Below are 20,896 nucleotides of genomic sequence, written 5' to 3'. Positions count from 1 at the left end.
GTTTTGTGCATATGTAGAACACATATGGGTTTCAGAAAAGTGAGATAAACTCAATCAAGAAGAAGGATCGAGCAAATAGTGCTAAAAACTGGTCGAAATTAGAACGCATATTTCTGTCTCGGTATTGGAAGAACTTGGCGCCAGAAAATAGAGGCCGGCGCCAATGATTTGGCTTTGGCGCCTGGCGACAGAAGCTGTCGCCTGGCGCCGGAGTCAAATCAGTGGCGATAGACTCTGTTTTTTTACGCTAGTTCCTACATGCCTCAGCAGCTTTCTGTGCTCGATAAAATTTTCCAATTTCACGTAGCATTATTTCGATCCTAGTTGTGAAAGATATTCCTCAAATTTCCTACGTGTAAAAATCCTATGTTTTAACTCATTACAAATGGTCGTTCCAATGAGATCTTTTTTATGCTTATGACAATAATGTTAATCAAAATTACGCACATGAAATACTTAGATTTTTTCGAGTCTCATCCACTCATTCTAAATCATTGCCGTAATAAATTTCAGGAATTAAAATAGAAATCCTCCCCAGTGGTTTCGCCAAAACTGTAGGGAATATTTCAAGCATTATCCCTAGCTTGAACCCCACTGTGATCATACACTAAAGTACAGTGGCGTCCAAAGGGAAAGAAGATAGAGCAAAAGAGTCGCCAAAAAGTTTTAGGAACTTGTAAACTGTCCACAGGTTGAAGGTTACACCCCTTAACGATCCTGGAAATCGTCAACTCTAATAGGTCTAGAACCATGGCTGGTAGTTCGGGGATGAAGGTACAAATCCAACCTAAAAGAGATTGAACCTGCCCTAATAATAGGCCTCTACTTTATTCTCATCGTAATCATGTGCACTTTCTGACTAACATGCAATCAATAGGTTTAACCCTAAACATGTTTATCTATGTTGGTAGAATATTAATGCACAAATAAATCTATTATTGGCGATTACTTGAATTATAATCAAATTAACCTTAAATAAGATTATTAATTATCTTATTAAGCGTGATTACTAGTACGAATTCCGTTTAAACATGCATAAAAGGCGTGATCAAGCAATAAATAAAATATCATCAAGCAACATAATAAATAAAAAACAATAATAAGAATAATAATACTCATATCTTCACTAGGGTAGGATTTGCTATAGCTAGAGGAGTGGGGGCCCAGATTGTATCTCGGCTTCCCACTAATTTATTGTAGGTTGTATGACTTTTGTTTTTGAGATAATAATAATAATAATAATAATAATAATAATAATAATAATAATAATAATAATAATAATAATAATAATAATAATAATAATAATAATAATATAATATTATAATAATAATAATAATAATAATAATAATAATAATAATAATAATAATAATAATCATAATTAATATAATCATGAATCATAAAAATAACCATCAGCATATTAAAGCATAATAATAGCAAGATCCTAGGCATGATACTAACAAGATTAATAACAAACCCTAGCACGTCACTAAACATCAAAGATTAAAGCTTTAACCCTAACATGATACTAACATGAATATCAGGGAGAAAATAGGAAGCATCGCAGGAATCATAATAAGCATATTTGAAATTATAACCTTTTCCCTAAACTTAATACTATGAATCATTGTTGCCATTCAAAACATCAAACATCCTAACATGATACTAGGAATCAAAATAACAACCTAGACATGATTTTTATATCATAATATCAATAAAATCAATTAAAGCACTTACTTGGATGCCTAGGAATCAAAATAACAACCTAGACATGATTTTTATATCATAATATCAATAAAATCAATTAAAGTACTTACTTGGATGCCTCGTACCTCTTTCTAATAACAAAATACACACGTTCGTAACTTAAAGGAAAATAATAAATCAAACAATTAAATTAAATTATTGAAAAAGAGATTTGGGACCAAACCCTCAGAAATTAAAAACCTTTCACGTCTAGGGCGAAGGCAACTTCGAACTATGCTAGGTGTTTCTTGATCTTGTGAATGCGGAATTTTGTATTTGCAAAAGACTAGTTTAGAAAAGAGAGAGAGAATAAGCTTTAGCTTAGAGAGAGAAGAGAATTAGAAAACTAGAGAATTGATGATTGAAAACGGAGTTTTTAGGAGGCTATTTATAGAGAAAATCATCCGGACGGATAGAAAAACAAATCAGAGTTTCGAAGAGAATAAAACAGATTGGCGCCAGACGCTGGACATTAGCGCCAGGCGTTGAAGGTTAACGCCAGTCGCTAGACATTAGCGCCAGGAGCTAATAACTGGCGTCAGGTGCTAATAGCCGTTTTCATTTGTTTTCTTAATTTTGATAAAATTTAGCCGTACAGAAGGGCAAAATCGTATTTTCCTTAAAAACACTTCTTTTATTCTGATTAAAACTCCAAAAAGTCAACCAAAGTCAATTTATCAATGCTAATTAAATTTTGAATGAAAAGAACCTTCTAGAAGAATCTAGAAGACTAAAATCAATTCTAATTGCATTAGGAACGATAAATCAATATTAGGCCCTCCTCTAGATCATTGGGCCGCACATAAATATAAAATCGGGCCCAGTTTAGTAATTTGGCCATAACTTCCTCATTATTCATCGGAATTGGGCTTATAATATATCGTTGGAAAGCTCTTTTAAAGCCCCATCCAACCACTACTACAAAAAGAGCTCCTTTTTGACGTTGTTGCTTCGACGCCAGGGCTAGGCCGCCAACAGGTTATTATGATATCCGTGTTTCCTCGACGCTTTTTAGTGTCAAAAGTAATTTTAGACTTTTTAAAGCGTCGAGAACACTTACATGTGCCCCGCATGTGAACTGAATTAGGTGAACCCACAGATCATTAAACCGCCCAACATCACAAAACACCCTACTCGTCAAATTCTTAACCCTAACTATTCCGTATTTTTTTCCTTCATTCGATCTGAATTCCACAGATTCATGGAGTTATGGCCAAGATTTCGAATTCAGATTTTCTTTCTCCTTACGATTCTCATCATTCTATCACAAAATTTATATTTCTTGCCAAATACTCTTGTCTTTCTCTCAGATCTGATGGTTTCCATTGAAAATTGATTTGCAACAGCTATCGCTCTTGTTCTCCTCACAGGTTACATTTTTACATCACTCTTTGTTGATTTTTAACTTCTAATAGTACTTCTCTCAATTTTTATGTGGGTTTAATTGATATTTGCAAGTTGCAATTACCCAATTTTACTCGTTTTAAAACCCTAGGTTGTAGATCTTGCTGAATTACTATTTCTTCATCAAAATTCTTATTGGATTCGACAAGTTAAGACCTTTTTTATTACGGTGTGAAAAAATTAACATTGGAAAATTTTGTTTATTAGAGTAAAAAAAAAAAATCAAATTACTCTTACTGGAGCAGAGTCGAATGGTTAAAGGGGTAGAGAAACTCCTTGAAAGAAACTCCTTGAAAGAAGAGCTTGTATCGAACTCAATGGTGAGATACTGATTGCTTTAATTTTTTTTCTGGTTTTAAATGATTTTGATGATAATGTTATGAAGTTGTTGGCTGGGCAATGCAGTTGGATGCTAATTAAGCACAACTGATCTTGACGGAGTATACTGGTCCTTAGTACAAAATAATGAAATAGATTATATTGGTCATCAGTATGAAATAGAGACACGGGCTACGGTAAATTTACTCACAACATGGGAATTATTAATCCATTATAACTAGAAAAGTAATGAGCTTTTGTTTTGCTTACTGTTGTTTTTCAAGTATTTTTATTTTATCAAGTTCTTAATTATCCTTGCTATTGAGTTGTATGATGGTATTGTATTTGCATCATGTTGCTGTCAACTTTTGTAACTATTGATTGGTAATATTTGTAATTTATCAAGTTCTTAATCCTTACACTGGAAAGTTTATTAACGCATTTCTTGTCCCAATGTCTTTTTACCATTATAAAATGCATCAACTACGTATACTACATTCATTCATTCTATGGAAATTTTCATAAGCAGAAAAGGAAGAGAATGGAGGATATAAACCTCTTTATATCTGTCTAATATGTAACTATTTTTCACCTAAGTTTGATTTTCTTTCTTCTTTCCTTATTCTTAAAATTTCTAAGGCAAGATAGAGTCTGCACTTTTGTTTATCAATTTTGATTTGGGTATTTTTACCCGGTCAGGTGGCCCAATCAGAAAGCGCCACGTGTCCTCCATAGAGGTGCCATTTGGACCCATGGAATGATGACATGTGGAGGGCGGACACTCCTCTGTCCTACGCGGACTGATGATCCAGCATGGACCATCCAGATGGCGACACGTGTCATCCAAAAGGAGCCTCAAAGAAGTTTTGGGCTCAATGACATGTGTCACTCAGGCATTGCCCCTGGGATGGCGGCCTTCAAAGGCCCAAATCCCGAGGCGCCGCAAAACGACGTGACCTAATTCCTAGGTCACCAGATCCTAGGAGGGGCACACTTTTCAAAAGGACCCTATAAATAGGGACATTCTGGCATTTATGAAAAAACAGAGAATGTACACGCAATACGAGACAATACGTCACTTATCACACCTTACCTGAGCTTGGAATCCGAGCAGATAACTTTACTTCCGCACGTTTTACTACCGAACACTTACTAACTTAATCTTCGGAGGCGGACCACCGACCATCCGGCGGTCCGTTTGCTTTGCAGGTACAGGCGTCCTTTGCTGAATCCAGTCTCAGTGTTGTAACTCTCCCAAGGGACAAAAACCCCCGAAACATTTGGCGCCGTCTGTGGGGAGAGTACCTCTGAAATGGCTTCACAAGAACCTGTACCAAATCCAGAGGCCATTCGGCCTCCAAATGATATACTGGTCCAAACGGACCATGACTCAGGTGACGACGCTGACGTCGAAACCTATGTGGATCCAAATGGATCCCTCATCTCTAAACGCATCCGCAGTAAGGAGAGGCGGGAGCGCCATTATTACCAGGCAGGCCCAAGCAAAACTGCTGGCCAGCCAAAGAAGCCCTCGGGGCGGCCAGTTGATCCTTCCCAGGCGGCAGGATCGACTCTCGTCACTCGAGATGAACTAATGACACTCCTAAGCAGCCTCAGGGGTGAAATCAAACAACTCGCCTCAAAGAAGTCGCCTGCTTCTAGAAAGGAGCAGTCAGCCAAGAAGCCAGCCCCAGCTGGTAAACAAAAGTCGGTCAGGGACCGTCAGCCAACTCCTCATCCTGCCCCTAAGGAGAAGGCCCGGCCCCAATTTGACCTTACTCAGCTCCGTTTCCCATAAACGGGCGCAAGAAAACCCATCCGGCATATACAGCCGGATGGTAGCAAGAAAACGTTCTCTGACGCTCGGCAATACATTGAGGAGAGGAGAACCCAGCAATCAGAGTCGGCTTCAACGTCGACTTATCATGATAGCTTTCGGAATACCTCTGTGAGGTGTTCCAAGTCTGTACATGAGACTCCAGCAAGCAGCCAACGGGTTCAGTCTGGCCCTCATATGATTCAGTCGGCCCAGTACATGGCACAACCATTGTACCAGGCGCCAGTTTTACCTTACATGCAACCTGCCCTCTTTGGAGGACAGGCGGCATACGACTATCAGCCGATGGACTGGCAGCTTAGGCTGCAACACCTTGGAGATCAACCCTTTGCTTTCTCCAGGGAAATAACTGAAGCCGTACAGCCGGCTAAAGTTAAAAACGTTCTGGTTGGAGCCTATGACGGGACCTCAACCTGCTAGCATACACCCACCTCATGTATTTACAGGGGTTGGATGATGCCGCATGGTGTCGTTGCTTTCCAGCCACCCTGAAGGGCATAGCCCAGCAGTGGTTTGGCAATCTGCCGGCTGGTTGCATAAATAGCTTCATCAAGACACTTGCGTTCTTGTTTGCTTCAAACTTCTCTATGAACATCCATGCCAAAAAGACAAGTCTTGACTTGGGCAATGTACAGCAGGGAGATAGAGAAGGCTTGCGTTCCTACGTCAGGCGGTTCAATCTGGTCCGAATCAAGATTCATGGGCTGTCTGATGAGGTCGCTTTTACAGACTTCTTTAAAGGTCTGAAGGTTGGGTCTACTTTTAAGTACGAACTCGTCCGCAAACAAATCTTTACTCTGCAAGGAGCCTTGCGAGAGGCGGAAGCCTATATACAGGCGACCGAACTCTTCTCCTCCAATAAGCAGTCGGACCATAAGAAGTCTGACCGGCAGAAAGAGAGTCGGCCTGCTCAGCCGGCTCCTAAGCCAGAAGAGAGCAAAAAGAAAAAGCATGTCTGGGCCATTGATAACTCTGATCAACTGGCCCAGAAGAAGAAAAAGGAGTGGAAACCGTACGTCCCAAGGTACGAATTCCACAAGGACTACTGCTCCATCCTCTTGGAAATTAAGGATCGGCTGACTCTTGAAAAGCCGACTCCTATGAAAGGTTTCGATGAAAATCGGAACAAAAACAAGCATTGCCATTTCCATGAGGATGTTGGCCATGACACGAACGACTGCTTTAGTCTCAAGCGGGAGCTCGACCGTCTGGCCGACAAAGGACAGCTGAAGTCCTATGTGAAGTCCAAAGTGACTTCAAAGGCAAATCCGGGGCAGTCCAAGAAGAAGACTCCCCAGCCTGCTGTGAGTGCCGAAACTGATGAAGATTCGGTATACACCATAGCAGGCGGATTTGCCGGTGGTGGCCCGACCATTCGAGGCACCAAGGACCATCTGAGAAAGATGGTCAACTCTGTTGAGGAAGGGGATGTGGCAGTCACATCCACCTTCCCTAAAGTTTTCATCACCGAGCAGGACAGAGGCAAAGTCCGTCGGCCGCATGATGACCCTTTTGTCATTGAGTGCAAAGTCGCCAACCAGTTGGTTGGCCGAATTCTGATCGACACAGGAAGCTCCTCTGACCTCATCAGCCTTAAATTCTTATCCAATCTCAAGTACAAGCCGGATAGCATGATGGAGGTCTCCCACACCCTTGTTGGGTTTGGGGGAGGACTTGTGCACCCAGTCGGACGAATTGACCTACCTGTCCGCCTGGGAAGCAGGGGAGACAGTCGGCACATGACCATCCGTTTCCTAGTGGTTGAAGAGCTCACAGCTTACAACCTCATCTTTGGCCGTCCCACTCTTAACGAGTGTAAGACCTTCATCATCCCTGCTCTCATGCTACTTAAGTATGAGAAGGATGATGGCACAGTCGGCTCCCTTAATGGGGACCAAAAGACGGCTCGAGAGTGTTACCTCTCGGACATCAAGCCCGCGGCCGTAGCATCCGGTCGGGGCAAGCAAACAATCGACCTTGACGATGTCGAGGAAGAACAGTTGGCCCCACCAGCCGGAAAGAAAAGAAAGACTGATCAGCTGGTGGTGGTCAAAAAAGAAAAACAATAGCAATCACTGACCGGGGAACGGTCGGATGATCTCCGTCCCCAGCCTGCTGGTGAGCACATTGATATCCCTCTGGACGACAGCCGTCCAGAGCGGACTGTTAAGGTGGGGACGATTGCCTTTGCAACGCTGGGTGAAAGCCTTCACCAGCTACTCAGAGAATTAAAAGACATCTTTGCCTTTGAAGTGGAGGAGATGCCAGGCATCAGCCCGGATCTCGCTGTCCACAAACTCGTCGTGGATCCTAAAAAGAAGCCCATCCGGCAAAAGAAAAGAAACCACGGCGAAGAAAGAAGTTAGGCGGCAGCTGCCGAAGTAAAAAAGCTGTTAGATGCCAAGTTCATTCGGCCGTGCAATTTCCTTGAGTGGGTAGCTAACGTTGTGTTAGTAAAAAAGCCGAATGGAACTTGGCGGATGTGTGTTGACTACACAGACCTCAACAAGGCATGTCCAAAGGATAGCTATCCATTGCCTAAGATCGACAGTCTGGTCGACACAACAGCCGGACATGCCTTGATCAGTTTTATGGACTCCTATTCAGGTTTCCATCAGATCCCCCTGTGGAAAAAATATCAAGAAAAGACGGTATTCGTCACTGATCAGGGGTTGTTCTGTTATACGGTGATGCCGTTTGGTTTAAAGAATGCGCTTGCTACTTTCCAACGAATGATTAATACGGTCTTCATTAATCAAATCGGAAGGAATGTAGAGGCGTACATTGATGACATGATAGTCAAATCCAAACAACAGGCGGATCATCTTGCTGATCTCCGAGAAACATTCGCCACACTCAGGCAGCACAAGGTCATGCTTAACCCAAAAAAGTGTGTCTTTGGTGTTGAGTCTGGGAAGTTTCTCGGATTTTTGATTGACCAAAGGGGAATAGAGGCCAACCCTGAGAAAATACAGGCGGTAATCGACATGCAGTCGCCCCGTACTGTGAAGGAAGTGCAAAAACTAATAGGTTGTCTGGCGGCCTTGGGGAGATTCCTCAGTCGGTCAGGCGACAAGTGCCTCTACTTTTTCCAGGCAATCAAAAAGAAGACAAACTTTGAATGGGGGGATGATGCAGAGGCGGCCTTTCAAAAGCTGAAAACTCATCTGCACTCTTTGCCGAGGCTTGTCAGTCATTTGCCCAAAGAGAAGCTCTTCATGTACTTCGCCGTCTCTGATCATGCCCTTAGTGCCGTTCTCTTAGCTAAAAGAGACGGCATCCAGCTCCCGGTGTATTTCATTAGCCATGTTCTGAGAAACGCGGAGCTTCGGTACCCCATGGTTGAGAAATTCGGCCTTGCCCTTTACATGGCCATCAAGAAGCTTAAACCCTACTTCTTGGCGCATGCGGTAGAAGTCTATACTGACCAACCGATCAAACGGCCACTCACAACCTTGGAGTCTTCTGGACGAATGCTCAAATGGGCGATTGAAATGCAAGGACTAGAAATCAGTTACGAACTAAGGAAGGCAATAAAGGGACAAGCATTCGCTGACTTTATTGTCGAAATGACCAGGCCGGTTGTACCGGACAATACAGACCAGGTTTGGAAAGTGTATGTGGATGGGAGTTCCACTGTGAACGGCTGTGGTGCAGGGATTATCTGTCAGTCTCCTGAAGGAGATAATTACGAATACACACTACGGTTCAAGTTCCAGGTCTCTAACAATGAGGCCGAGTATGAGGCCCTGCTGGCCGGCATTCGGTAATGCAAGGCGGCAGGGGCAAAGAAGATAGCCGCCTGCTCTAATTCTCAACTGGTCGTACTCCAGGTTAATGGAACGTACGAGGCCACTCATCCGGCCATGATAAAATATTTGCAGGCGGTCAAGAGTGAAGTTGGATCACTTGAAGAATTTCATCTAACTCAAGTGCCCATCAGGCGGATGCTTTGTCAAAACTAGCATCATCCGCCTCCTGTGAAACGCCTCGGTCGGTTTTCTGGGAGGTCATGGAAAGAAGAAGTATATCTGAGGAAGACCCCATTGGAGTTCTTGACCGAAGCTCAACCTGGATGGATAGCATCCAGGCCTATCTTGCAGACGGCACGCTCCCTGACTCACCACAGGAGGCGGCTGTTCTGAAAAAACGAGCGGCTAACTTCGAGTTGCGACAAGGAGAACTCTTCAGGGCTGGTTTTTTGAAGCCCCTGTTGAAGTGTGTTACCCCTGAGAAGGGTAAGGAAGTCCTCAAAGAGTTGCATTCGGGATTCTGCGCCTCCCATATAGGCGGCAGATCCCTCGCTGCTAAGGCCAGACGGCTTTACTTTTGGCCAACTCTGGAGTCGGATGCAATGGAAATGGTAAAAAAATGTGACAAGTGCCAAAAATTTGGCAAGCTCATCCATCGTCCGGCTACAGACCTGACGGCCATCCACAGCCCAATACCTTTTGCCAAATGGGGCATGGACATTCTGGGGCCATATACAACTGCACCAGGCGGCAAGCGCTATATACTGGTAACTGTGGATTACTTTACCAAGTGGGTAGAGGCGGAGGCAGTCAAAAACATCAAGACTAAAGACGTCATTTCCTTCATCTGGAGGAACATTATCACTCGTTTCGGGGTGCCCATGTCTATGGTTTTTGACAATGGTCCTCAATTTGAGACGCCTCAACTCAAGACTTGGCTGGGAGACCAGGGGGTCTCAAGCTTCTTTGCATCAGTCGGCCGGCCGCAAGCAAACGGCCAGGTCGAAGCCTTCAACAAGTTAATCTCAGACGGGATTAAAAAGAAAATTGAGCGGGCTGGTGGTCTCTGGGCGGATGAATTACCACACGTCCTCTGGTCCATCAGAACGACTGCTAAAGGGGAAACTGGAGAAACCCCGTTTCTCATGGTGTATGGTGCAGAAGTTGTCCTGCCCATTGAACACTATGAGCCGACTCTTCGAGTCATGTTATATGACGAGGAAGCTAACTGGGAGGCCATGCGGCTGGCATTGGACTCACTTCCAGAGCGTAGGGGCAATGCTGCCTTACGCCATGAGATTTACCGTCTGAGAATGACTCGGGCCTACAACAAAAGAGTACACAAGCGTCCTCTCAAAGTGGGGACTTTGTGCTACGAAAAATGGAGGCAGTCGGTAGGGCGAATGAACAGGGAAAGGTAACCCCAAATTGGGAAGGCCCCTACCGAATCTATGAGGAAGTAAGAGACGGCACCTACCACTTGGAATACCCAGACGGCAGGCGGCTGCCTAGAACTTGGAATGTAGACAACTTGAAAAAGTACTACTTCTAAGTACGAATGTAAAGACCTCAATTTTGTTATCTCAAGTTTTGTTAATGAGAATATGCCTTCATTTCCCAACTTGTCTTTTTATTTAAGTTTCTTAGTGTCGCCTGTACAAAATACAGACGGCCAATGCGTTTGGAAAGTGTATGTCCCAACAGCAGACGCCCCAATCCTTCTGAAGGAGTCGATTGCCTTAGAACAGTCATTCCTACGAAATTCATTAAGTTAATAGCGACACTTAACGAATATTTACCCAACCATTTAAGAGGCCTAAGGCCAGATAAAATCATGATGAGGCCCATGGCCGGATATAAATAAACAAAAAGAGACCGAATGGTCACAGTCTGCTCCAACATGAGTATGACCGTCTGCTCCAACATGAGGCAGATAACCGGCGACGTCCATTCGGGCGAGTTCGTCGAGGAGAAGCATCTCCCATTTGGGTGGCACATTTCTCTACAAATATAACAAGCGGCCCTACCGAATGCTAAGGCAGCATTCGCAGTCATTTGTTTTAATCGAAAGTGAAATCTAAAGGCCTGAATTTTCTAACTGTTCTAGCACAGCTCGAAAATCGTCATTGTTTCACAAGTAGAGGCTAAAGAGGCATTAAGCCGGATACGCCTGTTTTTGCCCAGGGGCAAAGCAGGCGGAACATTCTTGTTAATATACAAGTTAACTACTTAAGCACCTAATGAGGCTTTTGACCAGATGACGCATGTTCTTTACTTTTGGGGCAAGACAGGCGGACAATTCTTTTTAAAGACCATTTGCTAAGTTATAAACTTACCCTATCTCAAAGAGGCTTATGGCCGGATGCGCCTGTTTTTAGCTCACAGGGAAAAACAGGCGGAAGTTTTCCTTAGCGAAGTTTGCTAAGTTGGAAATTTGAGTTTTGTTTGAGCCAATGGCCGAATGAAAACTTTAAGTTGCCAATTCTGGATGGACGTCTGCCGAGTGGTTTGGGGCAATCACCATAGTGATTGATTGACTTAGAAACCATGAATACTCTTCTAAGTATCAATAATTTCTAAGTCAATCAATCCAATAAACCGAAACCACACGACATCCGTCCAGGGGCAAGAACATTCGCATGATATACAGGTTATAATACTTAGCCAAAAACATGCAATGAAAAATTCAAAAATGCAAAGGACAACAATATGAATAACTTCAGCCAAATGGCCGAATGATTTAAATTAAAAAGACCAATCGCCATCAGACGATTGGTTAAGATTGTTTTCTGGCAAAGCCAGAGAAATTGTCAAGGTACCCGACCCCTTGGTCGGTAAAAATACATCAATACTCGGCACGCAGGCCGGAAAAGCAAGTACATGGCCATTCGGCCGCAGAAAAGATAAAAAGCTTAAGGGATCAGGGGAGAGCCTCTTCATTGGCAGCCGGCCTGTTGTCCTTCGGCTTCTCTTCATCATTTTTCTCTCGTTCCTCCGCCTGATCCTCCTCCTCTCCACCAGAGGACGACTCCCCAGAAGAGTCGGACCCAGAGCTTTCCTCGGCCTCAGCAGCATCCTTAGCCGCATTCTCAGCCTCTTCAAGAAAGCGAGCGTCGAATGCTTTGTTGGCTTCATCAAACTTGGATTTCCAAGTCTGATAGTCCGAGTCCGGCTGCACAGCCGCCCAAGTGTCCCGCATGATGGCATCATAGTCGCTCATCATTTGCTTAACAAGAGCCTCTCTCTCTTGTTCAGCCACGGACTCAAACTTGGTCTTCAGCTAATGCTCCTGGTTGGTGAGGCGCTGCTCCAGGCGGCCCACCCTCTGCTTGGCTCTCTCGGCCTCTTCCTTGGCATCCTGAAGAGGCTCGAGCTTCTCCTTAAGATTTGTGATTTATTTCTTAAGGGAAGTGATGCGCAGGCGGGCCGAGTCCAGGTCCTTCTTCACCTGCATATTGGCTTCCGCCTGCGAATACATCATATCAAGCGTCAAAAACTCATTTTGAGCAATATCAAACTGAGCTCGATCTAAGTTGGACTCGGCCCGAGCTTTAGCGGTTGTTACCTCTTTGGACTTCTCCTTGAGAGGTTGCCTGAGCCCTTGGACGCGCAGCATGGCCTGCAAAAAGAGCCGAATGGTTAAAACCAGGCGGATAAAGACTTGAGCAAAAAAAAAAAAAAAAAAAAAAGAAAAAAGGAATTGAATTGCTTAAGTTAAGACTCATACCTCGCAGAGGTTTCCCAAGATGCCATCCAAGTCCAGAGTGCCGACTCCTCTGACAGACGCCTTGTCGTCAGGATCAACCGCCCTCAGCATGGACTTGGCCATCTGGATTACAGTCGGCCTCTGCACAAGGACTGAGAAGGAAAGAGATTTAGAAAAATAACCCAAGTACATCTAAATGGAAGAACAAGAAAGGCGAATGGTTTTTACCGTCGTCCTTTGGTTCCTCCTCTTTCCCCAGACTCCCCCTCTCTCCTGCTGAGCCGACAGCAGTGGTGGGTTACTTGAAGCCACCCTTTGATGTCCTCTGGACATCCAGTTTGCTGATCCCCCTATCAGCTTCGAGAGAAGAGGCGTCTGGGCCTTTCTTGGGCTTGCGAGCAATGTGCTTCCGGCCGCCCTTGCCGGATGCGCTCACATCACCCGCCCTTGTCTTTTGGATCTTAGGGTCGGATGGTTTTGAGGGAGATTTGGTAGGGGCACCCTACATCAACACAAGATAAAACAAGTTAGAAATCATTCGGACAAATTTAACATTGGTCAGAAATGATAAGTATAACAATTTCCTACCTTGGGGGTGCCGCCAGTTTTCTGCTCATCCACTTTGGTGTGGGTGGTTGCCTCTGCCCTGTTTAGGACATTCGATCTGTATCGAGCAGCAAATATAGTCGGCTTCCTTGTGGCCGAGAGCTTCTCCATTGCCTTGTCTGCAAAAATGAATAAGTGTTAGCACCATCAAACAAGTATTGAAAAGCAAAATGAAATTGCATATAAAACAGACGACCGACTACCTCTCGGCATTTCAGAACTTAGCCCACAGGCGGCTAAGAATGTTCCTTCTTCAAACCATTTGTACAAAGGGAGATAGCATTGAGGGGTGACCTCCTTGTCCCCCTCATCATTCGTCCACACGGACACGGTAAACAACCCCTGGTCCATGATCTCCTCCTTTGCCCGCCTAGGAAGAGGCGGCAATGCACTCCTGCCTGCTAGGATAGCTGGATTCTTATTCCACCTGTTATATTTTTGGTTCAGGCGGCTGTCGGAAGACTTGACTACGTAAAACTTAGTCCTCCAGTCTTTCCACTTGTTCTCTTTGCCAACAGCCATCATGTACCCCTTGCAAGTGGTCAAGGTGTACCAGCCCTCACCGCCCCTAGCAGGCGCCCTGCTCAAATAGTGCATGTGGGCGAACGCTTCAAAGCTCGCCTCCACCTGCAGCATCTCACAGGCGGCAACGTACCCCAGAATATTAATCCAGAAGTTGGGTACAAGTTGCCAGATACCCAGCTGGTATCCATCCAAGATCCTCTCCATGGCCGGATGGAGAGGGAAGCGGAGGCCAGCTTGGAAGGCCGCTTCATAGCAGCCAAATGCTCTGTCCTGATAGCTTGCCAGGCTCGGCCAGGTAATGGTGTTGCCCTCGTTAGGGACCGACAAAGTATAGCCATAGCCTAGAACGACCTTGCGCCTAAAATTGGCAAGGCCGGATGCCATGGAGCTCCGCCTGCTGGGCGGAACATGATGATAGTAGGGGGCTCTCTCCAAGCGCCTGGAAGCGCTCGGCTCGGCCCAGCTTTCCCCCTTATCCACTGCCAGGGACTCCCTGGCAGAATCTATTTTCGTTCTAGCCTCCTCTTAAGTTATGGAGGCGTTCTCTGAAGAAGATGACAAGACCAACTCGTCATCAGAGCTCTCATCAGAGCTAGGGGACCGCCGACTGGTGCCAGCGGGGTCCTCCCCTAGACTCTCTTCCGGCGCCTGTCCATAAGGCCCGGGTTGATATTCTTCATCCGCCTCTTCCAGGATTCCATCACTGGGAGTTCCACTAGATGTGGGCGAATTGTAGTAGGTGGGGGTTGGAGGAAGATAAGAAGGGTTGTCAGGATGTTCCGACAGCTCACTTCGAGGCACCCTTATTGAGTTGTCTAAATAAACAGTCGACCCATCCGAATGATAGAAAATTCCATCGGAGCTACACTGTCTTGTTGTTCTTTTGGTTCTGGCCATAGTGTCCTGCATAGACACGGAAACGGTCGGATTCGGAGAAGTTCGCAAAGCAGGGTCTTTGGCCAAGCATTCGACACTGCTAGTTCTAGATTCAGCCGTCCCCGGTGACCGGCTTATCACTATCCTATGCCGTGCCGCATGCAATTGGGGAACCATTTTTTCGAAAACAAAGAAAAAATGAAAAAATGAAAAGTAAAAGAAAAAGGGTGAAAGACGCTTGGTTGACTAAAGAACGGTCGGACTGTTGGCCGAGTGTCGGATGCTTGAAAAGTGAAAACACTTAGGGAATTTTGAGATTCTTTAAGTCAAAAAGTCCAAGATTCTCCAAAGATTCGCAAAGGTGTGAATCTAGGGGGGGTCAAACCTCGCTATTTATAGGGGGGTAAAACCCTAAAAAATTTTCCCTCCAGTAACTTTTTGAATTTGACCATTCAGATACGAACACCTGTCACAGGTGTCACGTGCAATGCACGTGACCCCTGTGAGGGGCAAATGATTTGGGTATTTTTACCCGGCCAGGTGGCCCAATAAGAAAGCGCCACGTGTCCTCCATAGAGGTGCCATTTGGACCCATGGAATGATGACACGTGGAGGGCGGACACTCCTCTATCCTACGCGGACTGATGATCTAGCATGGACCATCTAGATGGCGACACGTGTCATCCAAAAGGAGCCTCAAAGAAGTTTTGGGCTCAGTGACATGTGTCACTTAGGCATTGCCCCTGGGATGGCGGCCTTCAAAAGCCCAAATCCCGAGGCGCCGCAAAAACGGCGTGACCTAATTCCTAGGTCACCAGATCCTAGGAGGGGCACACTTTTCAAAAGGACCCTATAAATAGGGACATTCTGGCATTTATGAAAAAACAGAGAATATACACGCAATACGAGACAATACGTCACTTATCACACCTTACCTGAGCTTGGAATCCGAGCAGATAACTTTACTTCCGCACGTTTTATTACCGAACACTTACTAACTTAATCTTTGGAGGCGGACCACCGACCATCCGGCGGTCCGTTTGCTTTGCAGGTACAGGCGTCCTTTGCTGAATCCAGTCTCAGTGTTGTAACTCTCCCAAGGGACAAAAACCCCCGAAACAAATTTCTCTAAATATTGCATCATGCCATCTTGCTGATGTGATTCTTATAACTTATCAGGTTCTTAAAATTCTCCTCATTTCTCTCTCTCATTCCCTCTTTCTATTTTGTCTTTTTAGTTTTAGCATAGGGGTGTGTGCTTGATTGTTTGGTTTTTGCCTTGGTTGAGAAAATAGCCTCACTCTCAGCATTGATCTGATATTGGTGTTTGCTAGATTTTCTTATAAGTTGCTTTAATACTTTGGCAGCTGGTCTCGGCCTTAAGATTGACGAGAAAATTCTGAAGAATCCATATATAAGGAAGGAGCTCGGTACTCATTTCCCCGTTGTATGTTTCTATCTTTCTCTCTCTCCCTTATATTTTCATTGAATTATATTTGTGCTTTCCTAGAGTACATAAGTTGTCCAAACTCTAATAGTTATGAAGGTTTGCAGCATATTATTGCCTTTTCTAGTAATTCCTTAGTCTTTTACATCTTTAGCATCTAAAAAACTAGAATGAAGAATTTGAAAATCATACTATTTTTAAGACATGGTTTGGGAAAGCACAAGTTGAGCAAGATTGCTTCGTGAATATGTATTCTGATATCTAATTTACTTGTGATTTATAGTCATGCCTCCAATATGGTGCAGGGATAGGCCTTGGTTTGGTAATCCTAGAATGATTTCAGGATCTTGTGATTGTAATATCTTGGGAAATTCTCTTTGGTAAACTCCAACTTTTTAAATTTCTAAGTGGTAAACATTCTTAAATTTTATTATCAATGGTAAACCTCAATTACCATTGATAAGTGTTATTTTAAAAAAAAAATCCTTAACTATGGTTAGTTTTTTACTTTTTTAATAATTAAATTATTATAAAAATGTTTTTCAAAAAAAAAAAAAAAAAACCAAACCCCTCCCCCACCCAACCTAGCCACCGACAGCCCTTCCCTGCCGGCGTCCATGCCTCTACCGGAGATGCCCGACCTCCCCCACCGCCGGCAACTCCCGACCTCCCCCATCCTCGGCCAACGACGTCCATCCACCCCCGCCCTACCTTCTCTCTTTCCCCCAACAATCCGGCGCCCTTCTCCAAGCCCTCCAACAATCCGCCGCCGGCCGCGACACTTCTATCATCGCCAAAACCTCCATCGAAGAAATCGTCTCTTCCATCGTTTTCGCCGCCTGTAAAAAATCGCATTAGATCTCATCCGCTCAACTCCTCGCCTTACTCTCGACCTCTGGGACTCCGTCATTTTCGGCATCAAATCCGACCTCGACTTCCCTGACCCCGACGCCCAAACCACCGACCCCTTTACCCGATTTCAGCCACCATCTTCATTCCCTTCCCCCATTCCGACCACCAACTCCTTTCCCCTTCCCGATTCTGGCCACCCTCTCTCTTCTCCTCCTCATTTCAGGCAAGCCCGTCCCTTTTCCCCCCTAATTTCAACAATCACCAACCCTAGCACCAGCCCGCAACACCACTGAAATAGCAGTGCTTCTGCTGCTGTTCCTCCATTAATTCGCCGAAAATTGTCAGTTGGGTGGGCGCCGGTCAGTCAGGGGGAAGGGGTCAGGTGGCTAGGTTGGATTAGGTGGCTAGGTGGGTGGGTCAGTTGGGTGGTTCAGGTGGCTAGGGCTTGGGTCAGGTGGCTAGGTGGGTGGGGAAATAAATAAGGGCAAAATAGGAATTTTAGTGTTTCTTTTTTTTTAAAAAAAAAAAACGTTTTTAAATTTTAACCATAGTTTAATAATTAGAATAAATCGTTATTAAGGTTACCAATTGATTAGTCATTCTAGTTGGGGTTTACCATTGACAATTAATTTTAAGAATGTTTACCACTTGTAAAATTAAGTAATTGGAGTTCACCAGTGAGAATTTCCCTAATATCTTTAAATCATTTTTTTTGCAGTGGTTATAATTCAAACTAAGAAGAGAGATACCCAAGCCTTCTACATTGCGTAGCTAGGCTATGGGATTTGTTAACTTGGGTTCTGTCTACTTTAATACAAATTTCTAGATCTACTTTTTCTGCTACTATTTTAATGTCTTTAGCAATGTTCTTTAGCTTTTCCTTGGATGCTATTGTGTTGATTAGAGCTTGGACCATGTCTTGTGAGTCTGATTTGATATTAATATTGGAGAAATTCTTGGAGACTTCTTTGAGTGCTCTGAGCCACTTAAATGATTGTTCTCTCTAAGAATTTTTTTATTTATTTAATTATTTTAGTCCATGTTTCTCTTGATTTATTCTATTTCTTATGCCTTGAGTTGGAAAACTTGAAAATAGACTCTAAATTAGTTATACTTTTGTAGAGCTATGTTTGTTTAATTTGGACCTTTTCGATACCTTGTTTGTGATAGATACTTACTAGATTTGAAATCCAGAACTGAATTCAAATCTGAAGTTCAGAACTGAAAATCAGAGTTGAAATCAGAGTTGAAATTCAAAATGCTTGTGTGTGTGTGAAATTCAGAGCTTGTGTGTGTGTGTGTGTGTGTGTGTGTGTAAAATTCAGAGCTTCTTGAGTAGATCACTTTATGTTAATGCCCTACAACGAACTTGCGTGGTGCGATTAAATTAAATGGACGGAAGGTTGTTTTGGATAGATAAAGCTCAAGGCTTGCGTACAAACGTAAATGGCTATAGGCCATCACTCTCCAATACTCACTACAATAATAATAATCTGCCTAAGGTTCTTTACTCTAGACTACTCCCATTTATACTACTACTACAATGCATAAGTTGGCAACAAGGCCTTAATTACTACAAGTACTACTCTTGTCCTCTTTCCACTTTAGCACACTACAAACAAATAGCCTAAAGCTGCTTGTTTGCCCTGCTCCCCTGCTGCTTGCTGTCCTCTGTTTCTTCTTGTTGTGGCCACGGTTTGTTGTTGTTGTTGGTATGTTCCTATTGCCTTCTCTGGTGCCTGTTGTAGGTGAGTGTCACGGGTGGTGGTGGGAGTGGGTTCATTGCATGCCCCATTTTGCTTTTCATTCTATTGGGGGTGAGAGCCCATTTGTAATCAAGAATTTAAGTGTATTTTTATTCATGACATGATGTAAGTTTTTTCTGGCCTTTTTTTTTAGCAAGGTATAGATCCATATTATAGAGTTCTAATATTAATCTATAGGTTATTTCTCTATGACAATTGGTATTTTATTGCCCGTTTGGTAATTGAAGAGTTTGTTAGTTGATATGTTTTGTTCTCTTGTTACCAATTGTTTGTGGTGGGTTTATATGCAAGAGTTGTAGATTCATAGTTCTCGTATTTTATTGTTTATTTATTTTACTTAAATTCTCCTTTCACTTTAAGTAATTTTTTTATAGGATTTCGTTATATTCTGACATTATTATGGATACAACACTTTTTTCTGACCGAAATGCTGTAATGACAGAGTTTGGCATTGTATGTGTGGGACCCGTGTACATTAGGCTGTGTTAATTACTGTTTCCACTATGGTAAATCTGGTTGTGTTTATTTAATATTTTTGTGGTGACAGGCTTCATATATTTTTAAGCTCATTAAGTCATTTTAGTATGAGATGGTTTGAGCTCTGGTATCTTTACATGTTTGTGCAGTTCATTTTATGTCTGCCCTTTGGATCTTAGCATTTGTAATTTGATGAAAATATCCAAACTCGGGAACTAAAATTGTTTTGGTCATGAATAAATATCCAAACTTAGCATTTGTAATATTGTCATTGGTCAACAGTTGGGAATTACTTTTTAGTTGATAATGATATTTAAACACACCTCTCTATGAAACTATAAGCAGCTGTTGATGTGTCAGTAATCTTTCAGGAGATTAGGATGTCATATCCTGTAAGTGTGTATATAACATGTTGAAAAACTTTGATGCTTAGTGTTCATGGATTTGGGGTTAACAGCAGATTACTATTTCTGACAAGTTTCATTCAGTCTCAATAATGTGGCATTCTGTATACATGTGAGACGAATTATTGACTCGCGAGGTTATTCGGTTCAGTTTTCTTGATCCATGCTTCATTCGTTCAGTTAGGCTTTGGATTTGTCCGCAATACTAATCTAGTCAAGAACTCATGATGAAAGACCTGTTGGCTTTTTTGTTCATTTATATTTCTAAATAAAATTCTAGCATCTACTCATTGCAATTGTTTAACTTACAATTCTATGTGTAAATACAACATGTTGAATCTCGAGCCTATATTGTGTAATGTACTAATTTATACTTTTTTTTTTTTTTTTTTTTTTGAAGATTGGAAAAGGCAATGTAGGTGCAACAAGAGAATTGGACGGGACACTTGAGCATCAAAACAAGCGACTATATCATCTATAAGGCCATCATCTATCTATTTTGGTTTTTAGTCTTATATTAGTGATGTATTTATTTAGGGACAAGCTACTATAATATGCGACGTTTTTCATTTTATTTTATTTTTATTAATTGTGTTGATGTTTTCTTTTATAAATTTGGTAATTAACTACGTACTCTTATTATTGTTGTTTAATTATTGTTTTTTTATTTAATCTAGTTATATAAAATATTTTTTATTTTAATTTTAATGTTATTAATTTAATTTATGATAAATTTAAATAACTATTATGTATGTGTGATGGTAATAATTTAATAAAAGGAAAAAAAAAAGCTTAAAAAAAATTCTAGACGCTTTTAATGTCTACATATTTTGCACATTTTCAAATTTCAAAGAGTTTCCCGCCATACCATAGGCGGACACGAATAAACGCAAGACAACAAAAAGCGTCGCTAAATTTGAGTATGTGGACAGGTAAAAGCGTCGCTAAAAAACTACACACATTTGGGATAATGCGTGAAATACGTAATTTTCGATGCTTCGTATATTAGTTAGGACACAAAAAAACGTCGAGAATCTCGACGCTTTTTTGTGTCCCTGAAAATTTTCGACTCGTGTATTTTCGACGCTTTTTAGCGTCGGAAAAAGGCCTAAAAAGCGTCCAGAAAACACGCTTTTTGTAGTAGTGAACTACACCATTATGGACCCTTGCCATGGACCAAACC

The 20,896-nt window shown here is 42.9% G+C and overlaps 1 protein-coding gene across 2 annotated transcripts; it reads left to right on the top strand.

Annotated features, from left to right (window-relative positions):
* Positions 1 to 2,851: 2,851 nt before the first annotated feature.
* Positions 2,852 to 20,366, top strand: LOC145624001 (uncharacterized). Of its 2 annotated transcripts, none has more exons than XM_081676924.1 (5): positions 2,852 to 3,113; positions 3,355 to 3,467; positions 4,681 to 15,946; positions 16,135 to 16,214; positions 20,114 to 20,366. In XM_081676924.1, the coding sequence occupies exon 3, from the start codon at positions 5,737 to 5,739 to the stop codon at positions 7,369 to 7,371; it is 1,635 nt and encodes a 544-aa protein (XP_081533050.1). In that variant the 5' UTR covers positions 2,852 to 3,113; positions 3,355 to 3,467; positions 4,681 to 5,736; the 3' UTR covers positions 7,372 to 15,946; positions 16,135 to 16,214; positions 20,114 to 20,366. The 2 variants fall into 2 exon arrangements, with proteins under 2 accessions (XP_081533050.1, XP_081533049.1); XM_081676923.1 differs by having other exon boundaries at positions 4,675 to 15,946.
* Positions 20,367 to 20,896: the final 530 nt, after the last annotated feature.

Source organism: Chenopodium album, chromosome 3, assembly GCF_948465745.1.
Source record: "Chenopodium album chromosome 3, dcCheAlbu1.1, whole genome shotgun sequence".
Taxonomy (NCBI): Eukaryota; Viridiplantae; Streptophyta; class Magnoliopsida; order Caryophyllales; family Amaranthaceae; genus Chenopodium; species Chenopodium album.
This window is presented reverse-complemented; position numbering and strand designations above follow the sequence as displayed.

Excerpts from the sequence above, each read along its gene's own strand:
- LOC145624001 (XM_081676924.1), top strand. The coding sequence starts at position 5,737 with ATGTATTTACAGGGGTTGGATGATGCCGCATGGTGTCGTTGCTTTCCA.